The sequence below is a fragment of the Mytilus edulis genome, chromosome 13 (genome assembly GCF_963676685.1).
Source record: "Mytilus edulis chromosome 13, xbMytEdul2.2, whole genome shotgun sequence".
In the NCBI taxonomy this organism is placed as follows: domain Eukaryota; kingdom Metazoa; phylum Mollusca; class Bivalvia; order Mytilida; family Mytilidae; genus Mytilus; species Mytilus edulis.
In genome coordinates this window covers 68121064-68140272 of record NC_092356.1, presented here as the reverse complement: position 1 = coordinate 68140272, position 19209 = coordinate 68121064, and the positions used below count along the sequence as shown (strand labels likewise).

The 19209-nt window shown below is 31.1% G+C and overlaps 1 protein-coding gene across 1 annotated transcript in view; it reads left to right on the top strand.

The window, feature by feature from the left end:
* LOC139501000 (cholecystokinin receptor type A-like) overlaps positions 1 to 18578 on the top strand; it is a 31598-nt gene extending 13020 nt beyond the window's left edge. Inside the window, exons 2-3 of the mRNA XM_071289942.1 lie at positions 14483 to 14532; positions 16175 to 18578. Coding sequence (XP_071146043.1) covers positions 14519 to 14532; positions 16175 to 17426 — 1266 coding nt within the window. The 5' untranslated portion in view covers positions 14483 to 14518 and the 3' untranslated portion in view covers positions 17427 to 18578. The remainder of the gene's footprint in view (positions 1 to 14482; positions 14533 to 16174) is intronic.
* Positions 18579 to 19209: the final 631 nt, after the last annotated feature.

Below are 19209 nucleotides of genomic sequence, written 5' to 3'. Positions count from 1 at the left end.
TGTAAAAAAATTTTGGTGCCTAATTTTTTTTAGAAAAGTAGAGTTTGGTCCAGCTGAAAAAGGTTAAAAATTAGCACCTCGGAAGCTGTCAAAAGATTTCAATACGCCCTATATGTAAAATTGTCCATATTTTGAGTTAGAGCCGATGAGGTTTTCTATAATTTTGATATAATTTGTCCCAAAAGTAGTACAGCACACTGTAAAAATTTCATTGAGAAAGCGCAGGTGGGATTTTAAAAATTTTATATATATGTTATAAAGGCTGCCAACTTGCCCTACTTTAAAAAATGAAAACTTATCTACCCAGATTTAAAAAAAAATGTGACTGTCACCAGTAAAACTGCATTTGCAACCGTCAAATCCACAATTGACGGTGACAACTCTTCAACTACAGTACTGGTATTCCGATTCTAATTCATAACAAAAAGATATAATACGATGGAGTTTGAAAAAAATGTATAAATTGACATACAAAAAAAATCTGTGAAACTTTATGAATGATTTTCGCCCAAAGACGTCATGGCTAAATATGACTTCATACAAATGAAAACTTACAAATTGGAGGTTAATAAGTTGCCTCTTCGATTCAAATTTGGATAAAATCACTGTAAAACAGTGAATTGGAGATGGTGTTGTTCTATTAATGACAACATTGTAGTAAATCGAACCTTTGTTGATTCTATCAATTCAATATTCCGGCTCCCTCCTTAGTTTTGCCTTGTCAACAGGGGAAATGTATTAGGTCCGAGACCACAATTGTCGTCCCTTGATTTTCGTTGTTCACGAATAAAGTCCCTAGTGTTAACAGTGGGTTACTTGCCATTAATTTTTATACCCCTTCCAAATTTATTTCTCCATGTTTAATGCCTCAAATTGCAAGTGGAGGGGTAAAATTACACTGTAAAAAAATTTGGGTCCAGAATTTTAAAGGAAAGTAGTGATTTGGTCCAGGTGAAAAATGTTGAAAATTAGCACTTCAAGTTCGGAAGCTGTCAAAAGATTTCAAGACGCTCTAAACATAAAATTGTCCATATTTTGAGTTAGAGCCGATGAAGTTTTCTATAATTTTGATATAATTTGTCCCAAAAGTAGTACAACACACTGGAAAAGTTTCTTTGAGAAAGCGCAGGTGGGATTTTTTTTATTTTCATTTATGTTCTAAAAGAAATGCACTACGAAATGATTGTGGTCTCGGACCTAAGATTTATTGGAGAATACATTTATTTAACTACTCTTATATATGCTTAATTTTTTTAGTGATTTGCCAGATAATTGCAAAGAAACCTGTTAATTGTATCATAATATATCTTATAGGTTTTTTAGCCAACTCAAAATCATGCTTTTAGGACCCTCTTGTTGTACTGAGGAAGTGGACCGCTCAAGAAGATGAAAGGTAATGTAAATATAAAAATAAGAAAATGTAGTATGATTGCAAATAAGAAAAGAGAGGAATTTGTAAAAGTGAAAATTCACTTGTTTTCCAATCCTAATACTAATAAAAGTGTCTTATATTGTAATGTTTAAATTACCTAATTATTTAAAAAAAAAATTGTTTACACTAATGAGAAAAGACAACTCTCCATCAGAGATCAAATGACATCAAAGTTAACAACTATAGGTCAACATACATCCTTTAACCATGAGCAAAGCCCATACATTATACCATATATACTGTAAATTCTGAAATATTGTGTGCATTTATTATTGCCACCATTGCCATTTTCAGTGGCAGATCCAGAAATTTTCATAAGTGAGGGCCCACTGACTGCCTAAGAGGGGGCCCACTCTGGTCATGATTCAGTGATTCCCTATATAATCAACCAAATTTTTCCCAGAAAAGGGGGGCCCTGGCCCCCACCTAAATCTGCCTCTGATTTTATCATTTAAGACTTAAATGCAAGTTTAATTTTTAGGATTTTGAGAAAAATCCTGTTAAATTCATAAAAAATATTTCAAAATGCGAGTTTAAATTATTGCGTTTACAACTAAACTCTGTCCCATTTTTAGCAATAATCATGCTAATAAAAACCTCACAATAATTTCTGAATTTACAGTAGTCCGGTATATAAAAAAACCCTAAATGAAAATGAAAAATTTGTAAAACAATTCAAACTGAATTACAGGCTTCTGACATGGGACAGGCACATACTAATTGAAGGATGTGATGGGGGCTAGACTATATAGCTAGCAGTTTGTGGTGCCAAACCCACCTAACCTGGTACATGTATATTGATGTGAAAAGGGCTTAACTCACCGGATCTATACAATAAACAAAAAAGAAATGCATCTAACAAAAACACACACAAGACGTGTTTTTTGACAGTAAATTTATTCACACATTGGCAAGATACATGTACATTGAAAAGTTGTTCTTTTGTTAAATGCCTGAAGTACGGATTATAACACAAATGACAACAGGCCCGAGAATACAGTTCTTCCGTAGTGCATTAAATTCAAATTAAAAAAGTCGCACCTGCTCTTTCTCAAAAAGATTTTTACAGTGTAGTGTACTACCAGTGAGACAAATAATATCAAAATTGTAGAAACTTCTACCAGCTCTAATGTTCACGAGTTTAGTCTTTCCTATATCAAAATGGTGTATTTTAACATTTTTGCCTATTAACTTAAAACAGCAAAACAAGATCTAATAAACATCTGACAATAATTAATGCCTAGAATGATTTTTTAACTGTATACAGCAGAATAGATAAATTAAAACCAGAAAGTTCATACTGAACATATATTTATTAGCTAAGCTGTTGATCTTCTTTCTGTTGTTTGCTTACATGTTCTTTGCATTCACTCAAAAGTAAAAGTACATATAGTTCTGTAAAGGTGTAAATTAGTGAGCATTAGTTCAATATGTTCATACTACATCTAGTTTTTGTCTGGACTTCATGGACTTCTTGATTAAATAATTTAGATTTTATACAATTTTAGCTTGATACCAAAAGAATGGAAAGTACAGTATTAAAACCACTGGTGAACATGTACTGTACATGTAGGTGTGAATGTCCTGCAAAAAGAACTCATATCAAAGTATGTTCATCTGCAGAATTTCAGTAAATATAAATAATTTGATGCACTCTGTTCTCAAGTATAATTGTACATGTACACTTGCTTATTTTTCTCTCTTTCCAATGTCAAGTATGCTTCAATGCATCCTTACCCTGATCCCCTCCTGCTCCATACACACACACTCAGAAGTTCAAATAATCAGCATTTATAATATTACAAACCTACATTGTACCTAGTCAGACTGGCCTATACAATGTATATTATGAATTGACAAGTTGTTCTTGTTTTGAATACATAAAATATTTGCCACTGGACATAGTTTCCGTACAATAACTTTAGTTTGAGTAAATGGATATCTATCTCTATGAAATTTAAATACAAGGTTTGAACCCACACAAGGAAGATTGGGATCGATTTTGGGGTTATGGTCCCAACAGTTTAGGAACAAGGAGCCCAAAAGGGGTCAAAATAAGTATTTTCCTAGGTTCCAGACAATTACTTGTGTATAAGTGTATGGATCTTTCTGAAATTGTACCACAAGGACTTGAAGGTTCCATACCAAAAAAAAAAGGTTGGGATTGATTTTGGGGGTTATCAATGGTTATGGCACAAACTGTTTATGAATTAGGGGCCAAAAACAATACTTCTCTAATACTTTGTATAAGTTGCTTATTTCTAGACCAATTTCAATGGGGTTTTATTCTTGAATTCTTGGGGTTCTTTAATATGCTGAATCAAACCCTGTATTAAGTTTTTTTAAATTTGGTCCCCGTTTTTATACGACCTCAAAATGTTTGCGTTCTTATATTGGTATCACGTTGTAGGCTATATAAAATGTACAATATACAATGCAATATTCACTTAACTACCAACTGATAAATTAAAGCAATCTTCACCATTCAGTGATTACAAGCACTCTGATTACCATTCTAGGGTTATACCCCTTTACAAGTGGAAAAATTGAAGAATTTTTTAGTTTCTGTTCTCTTAACTTAAGTTTGTCTCAACTAAATTTAATGAAATGTGTATGTAATGCTTATTACCTCTAAACTCAGTTTAAGTTCAATTTTTGGCATCTTCACTTTTACAGTTCTTGAGTTATGTCCCTTTATAACGTTATATGCTAGCAGGGGCATCATCTGTGTCCTTTTGGACACATTCCCCATTTATTTTTTTAGAAGTTACTATTAATTCTAACCATGACTGTATGACATTTTATATTTTAATATTTTATGATGTATTTAAATGAGTAGTTATTGTTGCAAACTCCATTAGAATTTTGAATTGAGATCATTTTTGGAATAAGAGAAAGGGGGACGCGGAAATAAAATTGGGGTGGGGGTCAATTTTTTTTTCTCATTTTAGATTTCAGAATTTAAAAAGAAAATTTCTTCAAATATTTTTTTTTGAGAGGATTAATATTCAACAGCATAGTAAATTGCTCAAAAGCAAAAAAAATAAGTTCATTAGACCACATTTATTCTGTGTCAGAAACCTATGATGTGTCAACTATTTAATCACAATCCAAATTCAGAGCTGTATTCAGCTTGAATGTTGTGTCCATACTTGCCTCAACCTTCAGGGTTCGACCTCTGCAGTCGTATAAAGCTGCACCCTGCGGAGTATCTGGTTAAATTGGTCACATGCCATACATATTATATACACAGGTAATGTGTAGTACACATGCATGAATAGAGTTAGTTTTCATTATTTAAAAAAAAAAGGAAAATATGTAGTATCATTGCCAATGAGACAACTATTCATCAGGTCAAAATGACTGAATGTTAGCAACTAAAGATCACTTTACATGTATGTACAACTTTCAACAATGAGCAAAACCAGTACAGCATCAAGCAAGCTATGTCCTGGAATGACAGATGTAAAACAATTCCAAAGAGAAAATTAAGGGCCTGATTTACATAAAAGCGAAAAAAACAAACAAGATAAATACATGTTGCAAAAACAACAACTATTATTTCTCCACTCCAGTTGTTCACACGATATTTATGTATATATATATATGTAAGTTTGGTAAATCATTACTTATCAAATTTATGTTATCATTTTTGCTTGATTGGTAAGCCAATATTTTGTGGTTATTTTTTTTTTTTAATTACAGCAACTGTATTCCAAGAGTCTGATGGCTGATAATGTATTACAGGATTTTATCATTCAAGCAACATCTTAGAAGGATAAGTGCAAATGTATGAAGGAAGCCGTGGGTACAAATAGCAATTACAGCAGATACATGCAGGAGAGAACTCTTAAACAAAGACATGATATGGGAGTGATGTATTCAAGAAATCTCAAACACATGGAATTAAATATTGTGTATATTTTTTCAAACACAAGTACTTTCAGAATATAATACAATCATGACAATTCAAATTCAAATTATTGTTTATAGTCTAAAAATGAATAATGCATGTTTTAAACTGAATTTTATATAAATATTTGAAAGAACAAGAACTTTTATATTATTGTGAAGCCAAACTTTGAAATTTTCTAATGGTATAAAAAAACTCATCATAGATACCAGGACTAAATTTAGTGTATACGCCAGATATGTTTGTTGTTTGTCAAAATATGTTTTGAAATAAGAAGGAAACAGTTGTAAATAACTGTAAGGCATTCAATATGGCATATCAAATACATTTAACAGAACCTTTCTATTTCAATTTATTAATATAATGCGAAATGAGGTATAAATCAATCAGACAGCTACACAACAACAAAAACATATGAAAGGCATTAAGGTGCTAACATACAGTCCTCAACAATAAACAGTTGTCTAAACAATGTCATGATCTACTTAATTACCCAGAGTCTATACCAATCAAAGAGCTGCTATTAACACATTTTTTTTTAGATATGCTTTTTATTAGGATGAGACTTAAGACAACCACTGAAACCCTGGCTTAAAACAGGCACACGAATATGTGGCAGGGTAAACTACTTTTTTTCTTCAAAATTTTTAAAGAAGCATTGGCATCTTTTGCAAGTAAGACAATTTCCACAATGGGATTGGATTGTCTCATGACTGATAACCACAAAATGACTTATATATATAAATATTAAAAATGAAATATTCATCAGTGCATACATATGCTTTAATTGAATTACCAATCCTTACATCACTTTTTAAAAAAATATTGCGACTTGAACGTAACCAACAAAATTCTAGGAGTGAACTTAAGGTAACCTGGATATTTGCTTGCCTTCTTTGTTTTATTACATCTTATCTCTTGCATTGGAGATATTGTGAGTTTGGATTTGTATTGATAAGGATCAAGAAAGTAAAATACAATTGAAGTATGAACACATAGTCAAGACCAAGAAGAATATTTATTTATATCAAAATAGAATGTGCACTAGATATATAGATTAGCATTGACTTATCTAAAATATGCTCAAATACTGTGAATTTGTGTGATTGGTGCTCAATTCACCTTCATTTCATTTAAAAAAAATTAATATGAATGCTTGATTCAGGTTAGCTTCACATGAAAAATTTAACATGAATTTCATGTTAGCTGAGCTCAATTCACATTAATTGAACGCGAGTTTTATGTATAAGCTTGTTTCAGGTGAATCTCACATGAAATTTACCTGAACAAAATTTGCCTGTGTACATATATGGAAAACCCATGTATAACCCATTTAATTCACATTAGAACTTCGATACATGTCAACGATCATGGTAATTGCACAAATACGAATACATTTTGAAAAATATTTAATACAGGCACCATGCCTTTTACATGCAGAAATCACGCATGTATCACAGGTGTATTTCCTTACACATGTGATTCACATGTGAAACGCATGATCACATGTGTATATCATGCGTATCACACATTTTGCAAAATTTTTAATACAGGCACCATGCCTTTTGTATGCAGAAATCACGCATGTATCACAGGTGTTTTTCCTTACACATGTGATTCACATGTAAAACGCATGATCACATGTGTATATCATGCGTATCACATTCGTTTTTCACACATGTGTCACATGCGTGCGACACACATGTGAAACGCATGTGTCACGCATGTTCACATGTGTGGCATTTTTACCAGTGTAGACCTGTGTTTGTATCTTCCTATACGACTTATGAGATATCTATATCGGTGAGCTAGTCTTGTAAAGTAAGATAAAATATAATGAATGTATTGTTATGACACCCTTAGGCACAGTTGACATAAGATTAGAATTGTCAACATTTTCAGGTTTTGTTTATGATATAACTCCCCAATTGTTGATATATTACACAGTTTTCAATTTCTGAGTAACAGAAATGGACGAAAGATAAATTATGCTAGAACTTATTATTGAAACTCATTATAGGCTTCCTATAAATGCTATCAAAACATGGTAATTCAATTATACCTTGATGCCATCTGATATTATGTAACATTTTTATTATATTCTACAAAATTGCTAATGGAAACTTCCTTTTACTAAAAATTCACTTAAACATTACAGTATACTTCAAGAGACGATAATTGTGAGTGTATTCCAAATAAAATACAGTGGTGTACTTGTTATAAAATAAATCGTATATTTTGAGAGGAATATGCAATCCTTTTATTATTATTTTCTACGTAATCTATTAATAAACTAGCTGTTCTAAAATCACTGTTATTATTATATGTGTTATATCGATATACTAGCCGTTTTAAAATTCATTGTTTATACTCCCTTTTTTACATTTTTACCCTTTGTTTTCTTGTCAATTCCCGAGAGACATTATTTCCCAGGCGCGTATCTCTAGGAATCGGAATGTCATCATTTATGTTCTATTCACGATTATAACATTTTTTTAGGTGTGGATTTTCTTGGCGGATGATGCATGACTAGGCAAAAGACGATAAACCCTGTCGATGCACCCCGGATAACTTCTTTATTACTTCATGCTATGCTCTGAATTTTTTGTTTATTACATTAATTTGTCTTCTAAATCTGTAAAAATTGTTGTAAACTGATAAAAATATTGTTTCGTCCTAAACCTTTTTAATCAGTAAATCTAAAGGGAAAGTTATTGTCAATGGATTTTAATACTGTTTTGTTTTTTCAAACGTTTATTCAAAACACAGAGATAATAAACGCACTAAAAAGCATATATAAATAGATACAAGTATAACCATTCTGAGTAAAACCCATACCGCAAAGTAAGCTTTAAAAAGCACCAACATAAACACAATTTTAATTCCAATCAGAAAACCCACGGTCTGATTTATAAATCTATGTATTTGTTTTGCCTAAAATTAACGCGTTAAACATTTTCAGTCACACTCATATCGATGCTCGTAAGAACTCATTTACCCTTCAACATATGTTGATCGTTTTACCCTAATTCTAATTTGGAAATTTTCTCTCGAACAAATGTTGGCAAGTGTATCCTTAAACTTATTAGGACAGTGATCGCCTTGAACAAACCTGACAGTTCTACCGTAACCAGTTTAAAACAGTTTTACCCGAGTAAAACTCTAGTGTAGAATTATTCGTTATTAAGGGTTCAATATGTTCTGTGTTCAAAACAGTTCATTGACAGGTTACTCTGATAATTTTTGAGAAAGGATAGAACAAATATGATTCCAATTATACCAAGGTTAACTCACCACCTCAAAATGGTATTTCTTATACATATTAGGGACAATACTGAATATCATTGTAAAATGTCAAAGCAGCTGTTCGTTCTTAGTGTGTGGGCTTGAATAACATTTTTTGTTTATTGAAACATTTCTTCTGGTTATAGACTGATACATTGATGCAACATGTGATTTAAGTTATTTTCTTTAATTCAATTATATAAATATGAGACTTACTATATATTAGTTATTCGTAAATAGATATTTTATTAAAAACAAAATCTGCAAAAATTGGTGTCTGTCATAATGATTTGTATATTAAAGTACAGCTTAGCTTCAAATTTATAATACCTGCCTATGAGACAAATCTCCACCATAGACCAAATGTCACAAAAGTGAACAATACCATTTTTTTTTTGGGGGGGGGACTCCATTTCAATTGAAAAAAAAAAGTCGGAAATCGATAGAATACGCTTCTTCTGGTCGATATGTGTTAGTTTACCAGTCTACACAGTCTATATCGAAGCATTTTATCCAGACTTTGTAGTATCACGTAAAGGGATATTGATCATGTCCTTTCCCTATTATGGTTAGACTTTGACATCGATATAAAGGATACCACCAACACATAAAGTTATCATTCACCTCTAGAATTATTCTAGAAGTGTAACAGGTGGATGACAATGATCTATAAAAATGCATTGATTTTTGTTTTGTAATTGTAAACATCAAATTTCTCTCAAACAGTTATCTTGTCAGGGTTTAAGACCCGTTGGTGGACTTAGACTGTTGTCTGCTCTATGGTCGGGTTGTTGTCTCTTTGGCACATTCCGTATGTCGTACAAAACTATAAGCCTAGTATATTTCATTTACTACTCAAACCCTACCGGCATAGTTATTTGGATGATAGATTAAAATCGTCAGAAGATTTACGGTTAAATGCGATTCTGTTTATAAAAAAAAAAGTAAGACATATTTTCGTTGTCTTAGGACGCAAGAATAGTCGTCGGGTCTGAAAAATAATCGATATAGTTTAATTCACTTCCGTGGCAATTTTGACTGAGTCTTTATTCACATTGCGTCAATTCCGTCATAACGGAGATTGTTACTTGTATACAGGACATCCGATTGCATAACGCTCAAGCGAGGTATCATGTTGCTTCATCATAAACAAACTGTTAACATTGTAGCTGATGATACAACAAATGGTTGTGAATGGTAAAGTTACAGTTAACGTTGCAACAAAAATTGGATTATATCGTGATTACTAAAATAATTTACCTTTTGTAATATGTTCATATAATCCTTGCCGTTATTTAATGCAGTTTTTTTTCATTCATAACATCACGAAATTCAATTAATGCTGGATTCCATCTGTCTAAGGGATGTCATGCCACTTTCATAACTTGACGTTTACGAGCATATAACTACATATATTGACGATACACTTGTCTGTTGTACTTATGTATAGACCTGGTATCATTTGATGAATTTTTATGCAACGTTTTATAAAAATATAATGTTTTACGTCGTAGTCTCGTTTATTAATTGTGTTAAGTAGCAAGGAAAAAGAATTGTTAAATCTTTTATACAAGTTGCTACTTTATATTCGTTTTTTATATTTATTTACACATTCAATTCACATTTCCTTTTATCTATTCTTCAATATAGCCAAAAAAAAAATAATTTCAAAATTACCACAATGTCATATTGAAGACGGGAGCTTGAACATATTGTCATGGATTATTATGAGTATCTTAATATTCAGTTTCTTAAAACGCAGCGTATCACAATGTTGAACAACACTAATATTAAAGTTCTGTTGATACACGTTGAACAGACACTTTAGTCTGAAATCAAGAGGAATCAGTTATTGACATTGTTGGAACTTAAGTATAATCGTTCCTGTTATGATAACTTCTTGATATATAAAATAATGTATTGAATTTGTATATAATGTGAAAGATGATAATTATTATCATAAATTTCAAGATGTTTTTGTCGGATAAAGTACGAACTAAGAACATCTAAATATGATCATAATTCTGAATAGCAAAATAGAAAAAAAAACTCATGCTAGTGTGCAAATAACTATCTATTGGAAACATCGTTTATCAGATCTCACAGATTTAATCCTTTTACCATAGTTTACTAAAGTTTTTTAAATAATTACAGCTTGTTTGAAATCGCCGTTAATACTTAAAACCATACTAATATACCTGTTTGTCCTATTTGACATTATTTAATCCACGTAATAACAAATCAAGCATGGTACAGAAATAAAGTTTTATATATTTTTAACATTATCATAAAGCGGGAGGTTTTGCTAGCCATGCAACAAGGGTCAATTCACCATTTCGTTTTTCTTAAAATGTCATGAACTAAGTCAGGAATATGGAAGTTGTTACTTAATAGTTCGTTTCTATTATATGTTGTTTCCCCCTCTTCGTGTCGTTACGTCTCAGTGTTCCTGGTGTTCAGTGTTTCCCCCTCTTCGTGTCGTTACATCTCAGTGTTCCTGGTGTTCAGTGTTTCCCCCTCTTCGTGTCGTTACATCTCAGTGTTCCTGGTGTTCAGTGTTTCCCCCTCTTCGTGTCGTTATATCTCAGTGTTCCTGGTGTTCAGTGTTTCCCCCTCTTCGTGTCGTTACATCTCAGTGTTCCTGGTGTTCAGTGTTTCCCCCTCTTCGTGTTATTATAATTGATATGTTGTTTTCGTTACATCTCAGTGTTCCTGGTGTTCAGTGTTTCCCCCTCTTCGTGTTATTATAATTGATATGTTGTTGTCGTTACATCTCAGTGTTCCTGGTGTTCAGTGTTTCCCCCTCTTCGTGTTATTATAATTGATATGTTGTTTTCGTTACATCTCAGTGTTCCTGGTGTTCAGTGTTTCCCCCTCTTCGTGTTATTATAATTGATATGTTGTTGTCGATTTTAGTTTGTAACTCAGATTTTTTTTCTTTCAATCGGTTAGTGTTTCTTTATTAACGGTACTCGAACACACATACATTTATACTTTTCCTTGAAATATTATTTCTATTTAACGAATGAATGAAAATAGCAGGCAATGATAAAAAAAGATTATTAATTAAAATTACATAAAAAGTATCAAAGGTACCAGGATTATAATTTAATACGCCTTAAAAGAATCAATAGAAAAACATTATTAATGCAATAAAAGAAAAGAAAAAGAAAACAATGCTATAAATTATATATAAATGTTAAGTCGAAACACGACTTTGTCAATTAATAAATCTCTCTGAATGGCAAAATGTCTTTCGTCTGATTTAAAGTTAGAGCTAGAAAGACGAATAGAAGAAGGTTTGTGTTTCGTATGACTGGATGATTAATTGAGAAAATCATTTCATCACACGATGCGTCATACTTTTGACAATTAAATAGAAAACGAGAATCGATTAGACTACATAAGTAATTTGAAGAATCTAGTAGATTCCGTCTAAACAAATATTCATTTAAACAAATTATATGCATCCTTAACCGAGTGTGTAATATTTGTCCATTTCGTGTTCCAGTGTAGTAAATATATTGATAGCAATTATGTAGATTTGTATACCACTTTTCAAATAACGTAACGATGTAGAATGTCTTATGTCTGTTTGTTTTCAAAAAGACAGTTCAAGTAAGGAGTATGTGGATGAGAAACCAACGTAACTTTAATCACTCGAACAACCCACTACTGATACAATACATGACCTCTAGATGACTTCTATTTTAATGTTTTTATTATGGCTGTCGAAATGATATAAACCGATTATCTCCTTCAATCATATGTACACCATTTTACATTAAACACTACATACAACAATGGAAACTATGGTTCATAGAAGTACAATACGCTGTAGCTATTTTTTATGATAAGAAAGTAATAAAAAGTTTAACACAGAAACATAACCATGTGCTTTTCCAAGTTTAAGAACATTTGTTAGTTTGTGCTTACTGTTCGTTATGTTCTTATTTTTTTGTCATTTCGGACGGTTTGTATTAGTTCAATATTTGTATTAGACTCTGTAAAATAGTTTATACTTTTCTAAACTCAGGGCGATAAATAGCTTTCATAATAATAATGATGAAGAAGTTTTATGAAGCACCCTATATAAGAAAAAAATTACTCTAACATGCCTATACGCTGTACATGTATAGCAGGGTAATTGAATCAAATCGAGGACAAAAACATAACAAATACACGATGTCAGATGCAAATAATGCAATAAAATACAACAAAAAAAAAACTCCAGCAAAAAACGTAAATACCAATCATACATGTTAGAAAAATATATGAAAATTTAAATATCTTGTCTAAAATCACCCAAAACAAGCATGATTTTACATACAATGTATTGTCAATATAAAAGAATTGTAAGCAACTGCAATACAAGAGAGAAATCTAACTATCGATGAAACCAGGCGTTATCCACAATATTCTAAAAAAAAGAAATGCCTGTATAAAGTCATGAATATGACATTTGTTCTTCATTCCTTTTGTGTCTTTGTTTTTATTTTGCTTTTTAATGAGGACCTTTGATATTTATATTTTCTTAGGAGGTTGGAAATTTTATTATTTACTTTTATAAACATAACTCTGTTTTAGAAGACTGTGTACTGATTTGATTGACTATCTTTGTATGTACTTTTTGATGAGGATATATAAAGTTTATTATTTGTTCAGGTTTTGAAAATGAAATAAAGTAACGACTTGTTTACACTTACAGTTTGATTTCGCATAACTTTTTTTTTTTTAAAAAGGACATGATTACTCGACATCAATTGACACCAAAAGTTTGATAAATTGGCAATGATGCATTTGACTACGATAACAATCGCGTGAATGTTTAATATATCTAACGATAATTGACAGTAAACTTCGTTTTCTGTAATGTGAATTCAACAACTGGAAGTTTGCATTGGTTTCTCTACTTAATTGCTTGCATCATACGTCAATCATCGCATAACTGGACGCTTGGTATAACCAAATTGTCACAGATTACATATCCCGTTACTTTGTCAGTTGTCAGCAAAAGAAAAAACTGTACTTCAAATGAACACCTAAATAAGACCTTTTCGGAATCATTAAGGCACTATATCGTGATAGTTTTTGACAAGTGAATAATTGTCTTTTAGAAAATAAAAAAAGTCTATCAAATACGCTGTTATTATTTCTTAATAGATGGGATTGTCGCATGCATCTTATATTAATTTGGATTTCTTTCAGTTCTAAAAAACGTACCAAATGAACAGAAATAAGGAAATTAATGATTATATCTATCACTGCAGATGTTACATCACTTTCAGCACATGTCTGTGCATCGTGTAGGATTCAATCTATAATGCCTCAAACGTTTCTGTTCTTATACATTGTTATCCATTGTATGTCTGAAATATTCAGCTCTGCAAACTCCTGATAACAGGTAATCCAGAAAAGCACTTCGGATGAATGAAGGTTCAAAATCGGTGTTTGAATAATGATTGCGTTTTTCTAAAAATATTACTTTTGTGTAAATATCTTTAAGTTTTTTTTAATGTTTTACTGATATATTTTGTACCTAAAAAAATAAGAATGGAAATTGGAAATGTGTCAAAAGACAACAACCCGACCGAAGAACAGAAATCAGTCGAGGATCACCAAAGGGTCTTAGTTTAAATGTAAATGTTGACAAATTTTATCCTCTCTTGCGTTTTTTCTAATATTTGTTGTACCGTTCTTTGATTAATACACAGAAGATCAGCATCTTATCTCTTATCGATAACATTTTAGTGAAGTTTTAAATGAAACTGGTCTTGAAATCGCAGTAAATTAACTTATATCTTTCAATACGTATCAAAATCATTATTTTAGCATATTCTTATTATTTTCAGAAATTATTGTATTGGATATACTACACCTGAATTGTAATGGCCAAGGAAGAGTGAGTAGATTATTTTTACATTTCGCCAAGAAGTGCACCTTTAAAAATCAGATAAAACTCTTTCATTCCAAAAGGATGAAAGGATATTTTATTGATGTTTGACAAATACTTTAAAATTCTAATTTTATTTAATAATGTACTTGAATCAAAAACTCAATTGTATTTTTTTTGGTTTTTTATTTCTCATTTCTATTTTGAAGAAATTGAAGCATATTTCTCTCTAATACTTGTTTTTATATTCACATAAATCCAACCCACTGTTACAGATGGAGCTTCGTATTTAAAAATGAAACGGCAATTAAACAACTAAGTTTGTCTTATCAGGTACACCCACGTTGTTTTATTATTTGATTTGTGAACCTAACTAAACAATTTTATAGGATTGGTAAATATTTGATCTAAGCACAATAAGTCTAAATGTGTAATATTCCTAGAAACGTGTCAGATTCAATGTAAACAATAGAATTAGTTCTATCTTTTCAGACACTATAATTATACAAAACAATAATGTATTGAAATTTGATACTTTTTTCCTCTCTATATGAGACAATTTAAGTCAACTGTGATTGTTGCAAGAGTGTTATTCGAACTATAAGAGAATATTTCCATTAAAAGTTTAAGCATTCAATAAGAAACATCGACTAGCAATCTTCTGTAATGCATTATATGCAAATAAATCGGGTTTCTAAAATGAAAGCGGCGCGTTTGTTTAAATAAAAAGTCATTACATTTGTTCGATTTGGTTAAAGATGGAAAAACAACTGCACATTTGTTATATAAGAAAAAAATAACAAATACAATTTTAGGAAAGTATTTTTTGGGGAGAAGGAGGGGGACGGGAGGTTCTTTAAGACATGTTTTCAGATTAACACGAAATAAGTTACTAGTGTTTTTTTTTTTTTTTTAACTTTGTTGGTCTGATCTTAATTTTTGGGTAGAAGAGTTAATAAGTCTATAATGCTATTGTACTGTTTATAAGGAAAGGTGTGATAAGAACTCCAATTACTGGTATGAAATTTCAAAAAGTAGCAAAATTTCCTCATTAGTTTCAAAAGTATTCTAATATATCACACTTTACAATATGAATGACAGTTGTGACGGCATACACTTATTAAAATTGACATAACCGACTTATGTTTTATTTTTCAATTTGGTATAGGTTAGGTCCTATCAACAATGCCTTTTAATAACAATGTTTGTACTAGAAAATGTATATGACATTTAGATATCGTTTTAGGTAAGTCATTAGTTCATATGAAGATATTAATGAACAAATCTTAAACTTTTGTCAGGTTTTGCTGCTTTTGACGTTTGACTTCCTAAAACAATATCTATAAGACAAAAATAATAAAATACGAATTAAGATATCAAAAAACCTTATGAGTAATTTGATTGAGATACATATCTTATTGATTACAAGGCCATTTTATACAGGTTATAACTGCGCCCATCTGTTTGTAAGATAAGGTCACTTTTCGACCAATGAAATCGATTAAACATATTTTTGAATCCAAATAATCATATTGTTGTTGGATATCTTAATTCGTATGTTATCATGTGTGTCTTACGTTCGTATTTATATCGTACGTCCTCTTTTATCTGTTTATAAAATTATCATAATTTGTATTTGTTTTGTTTTTAGGCTAAAGATTTTCGAAAACATGATTGGCGAAGGTAAATCTGGTCTAGAGTTACACGAAGACTACCCTGCAATTATAGTTGTGATGAGTATGCTCGCCCTGTTTAGTATTGCTGGTACTATTGGAAATGCTTTAGTGATATATGTGTACGCACGGAAACGCGAAAAGACAACGACGACTATTTTTATATTGACCTTGGCAGGAACGGATTTTTTCACATGCCTTATTATCATTCCATACACTATCGTAGTAGAGTATGTGTCAAAACGAATCCAGTACGACACAGCCTGTAAGATATACCAGTTCTTGATAACATTTAATGTGCCATTTTCAGCCTTTATCATGGTCGTTATTGCATTTGATCGTTACCTTAAAATATGCCGACCTTGGAATCACACTCTCGATGTAAAAATGGCTAAGAAGACTATAGCTTTTCTCTTACTACTTGCCGCAGTTTTAGGAATAATAACCGCTTTAGTTCACGGAGTTCCTAATGAAGGCAATAAGAAAGTGAATGAAACTCAAACAAAATCTAATTCGTCTTTCCTATCTTCTAATGGAAATGTAAATGCATTGAAAGACGAGTGGATACGAACAACTTTTCCTTCTGGTACCGTCAATAATACTTTGTCATCGATCGAGGAAAATAAAACATTCAACAAAGAAACACTTGAACTTATGGATGCTTCTAAGATGAAAGGTTTATGTATCCCTAACGAGATATACATAAATAGGAGTGTTCGAAGTGTTTTCCAGAAATTTTGTGCCTCTCTATTTTTGGTGTCGGTAATTTTAGTTTTTATTCTTTATAGTCTTGTGTTTCGGTCTTTAGCAGTTCGTCGTTCAAAAAAATCAAAAAATAGACTTTTAAATGGCGGTCAAAATACATCACATCAGACTGTTACAACACACACATGCGCAGTTACAACTAAACTTACAATGGCAGAAAACGGAGAAGTTGAAACGGTTCAAATGCAACAGATTCCAGAAAAGAAATCTCGCCAAAACCGGTCTAAATCTTTGAAAGAAAAACACAGAGTTGCCAACATAAAAACAGCAGTAATTTTATTTATAGTAACTGTAGTATTTATCATTGCATTTTTGCCTGCATGGTTAATGGCGATGCGTGCAGTCGGTGGAAATATCATTTTATTTTATATGCACTTTAGTTATAACGTAGCAAATCCTATCATCTACGCCTTCTTCAATCAAAATTTTAGAATAGAAATGAAAAATGTGTTGAACTGCAGCTAATTAATGTCGGTTGTCAATTCTGACCATAAATTTATCTTGTTTTTTTTTTACTTCTTTAAGTATAATGTCATGTTGCTTGTCTGATAGAAGACTAGGAACTTCCGAAAGGAAAGATTCGATCAGTGGACTTAGAACTTCCGAGAGGAAAAATACGATCAGTGGGAGACTAACGTGTTATACAAGTTCAATTGGTATCATTCTGTATGACGTAAACAGAAACAAATGTACTTTGTAAAAAAACAAAACTTGGAACATATAGTCATGCTGATGAAAGGATATAAACGACATCCTTTTCTCTGCTTGTATTGCCTGTCATTTGAAGACATTTACTTATATAAAAAGCATTTTGTTAGGACGGGAAAGATTCTTATTCTTATGATCGATCTCAAATTCATTAGATTGAGGTTATAAGAAGTTGACAATGTAATCGGATGAGACAATGTAATGGGAAGAGAAGGAGAAAATGTAGATTGTGTAAAATCCAACAGTCTGAAAGGGTTTATTTGAATTCCTGTGTTGTCATTTTATGCATTAATGTAACACGATTGTAGGTGTTAACATACAATGAAATACAATATTTGTTCTTTATTTGGATTATGTTTGTCTTTACATCAAGGTTGAAATGTACATATGTATAAAAAGAAATCAACTTTTTAAGTTTGAAATTAAAAACTTGCAATAAGTAATGTCTATTGACAATCTACCACTTGTAAAAATCATTTGCATATATTGAAATTTCATCTTGTAATAACAAAGTGTTGCAATATATAATATCAGAAAGAGATAGATTAAATGATGGAATAAAAAACAGATCTGTTGAAAAATAGATATGTCCAAAAAGATGAAAAATACCGAATAAGTTAAGGTTTTTGATCAATCACTGGTAAGAAAATACACCTTATGTTTGCTATATCATCACTTATATTTGAGTGACAGCTTTTTTATCGTATTAATAAATATGACTTAGGTTTAACGAAACTTATTTTACATAAAACTTTTGTTTTAGATCTGGTGTAATATATTGTATATATTTTTTTTTTAAATAAAGTTTTTTGAATATGTAAATAATTTTCATATTTGAACATTGTGTATAATAACTGTAAAATTTCAAGTACACATATTGAATAAAGTATGGTGTAAAATAAAACCAAATTGCACAAACTTATCGTCGATATCACATAATATATAAGAGAAATAAATAAAATGGAAAAGAGAGACAAAAGATAACAAAGGGAAGTTCAAATTCATAAGTCGAAAACAAAAGATAACAAAGGGAAGTTCAAATTCATAAGTCGAAGACAAAAGATAACAAAGGGAAGTTCAAATTCATAAGTCGAAGACAAAAGATAACAAAGGGAAGTTCAAATTCATAAGTCGAAGACAAAAGATAACAAAGGGAAGTTCAAATTCATAAGTCGAAGACAAACAGACAATGACATTTAACAAACGATTAACATACTCAACTTTGAAAATTAATGATTAAGCACTTTGAACCCCAGACAAAAACAATATGATCCGATAATTGATTATCATAACTGTCTGAAAGATTTAAACATTTTACTATTCTTCTTTTGTGAACACATTTGCAGCCAGTGGACTACCTTTATAGTAAAGAAAACCAACACAACAGAAAACAAGCATAGTGTTTTGTATTTATTGGATAACTTCATTATTTCAATATAATTTAGGGAAACGGGATTTCTAAACCACTTAAAGAGGGGTGAATGATACCAGAGGGACATTTAAATTCATAAAATAAATCTGTAAACATGATCTACAATTT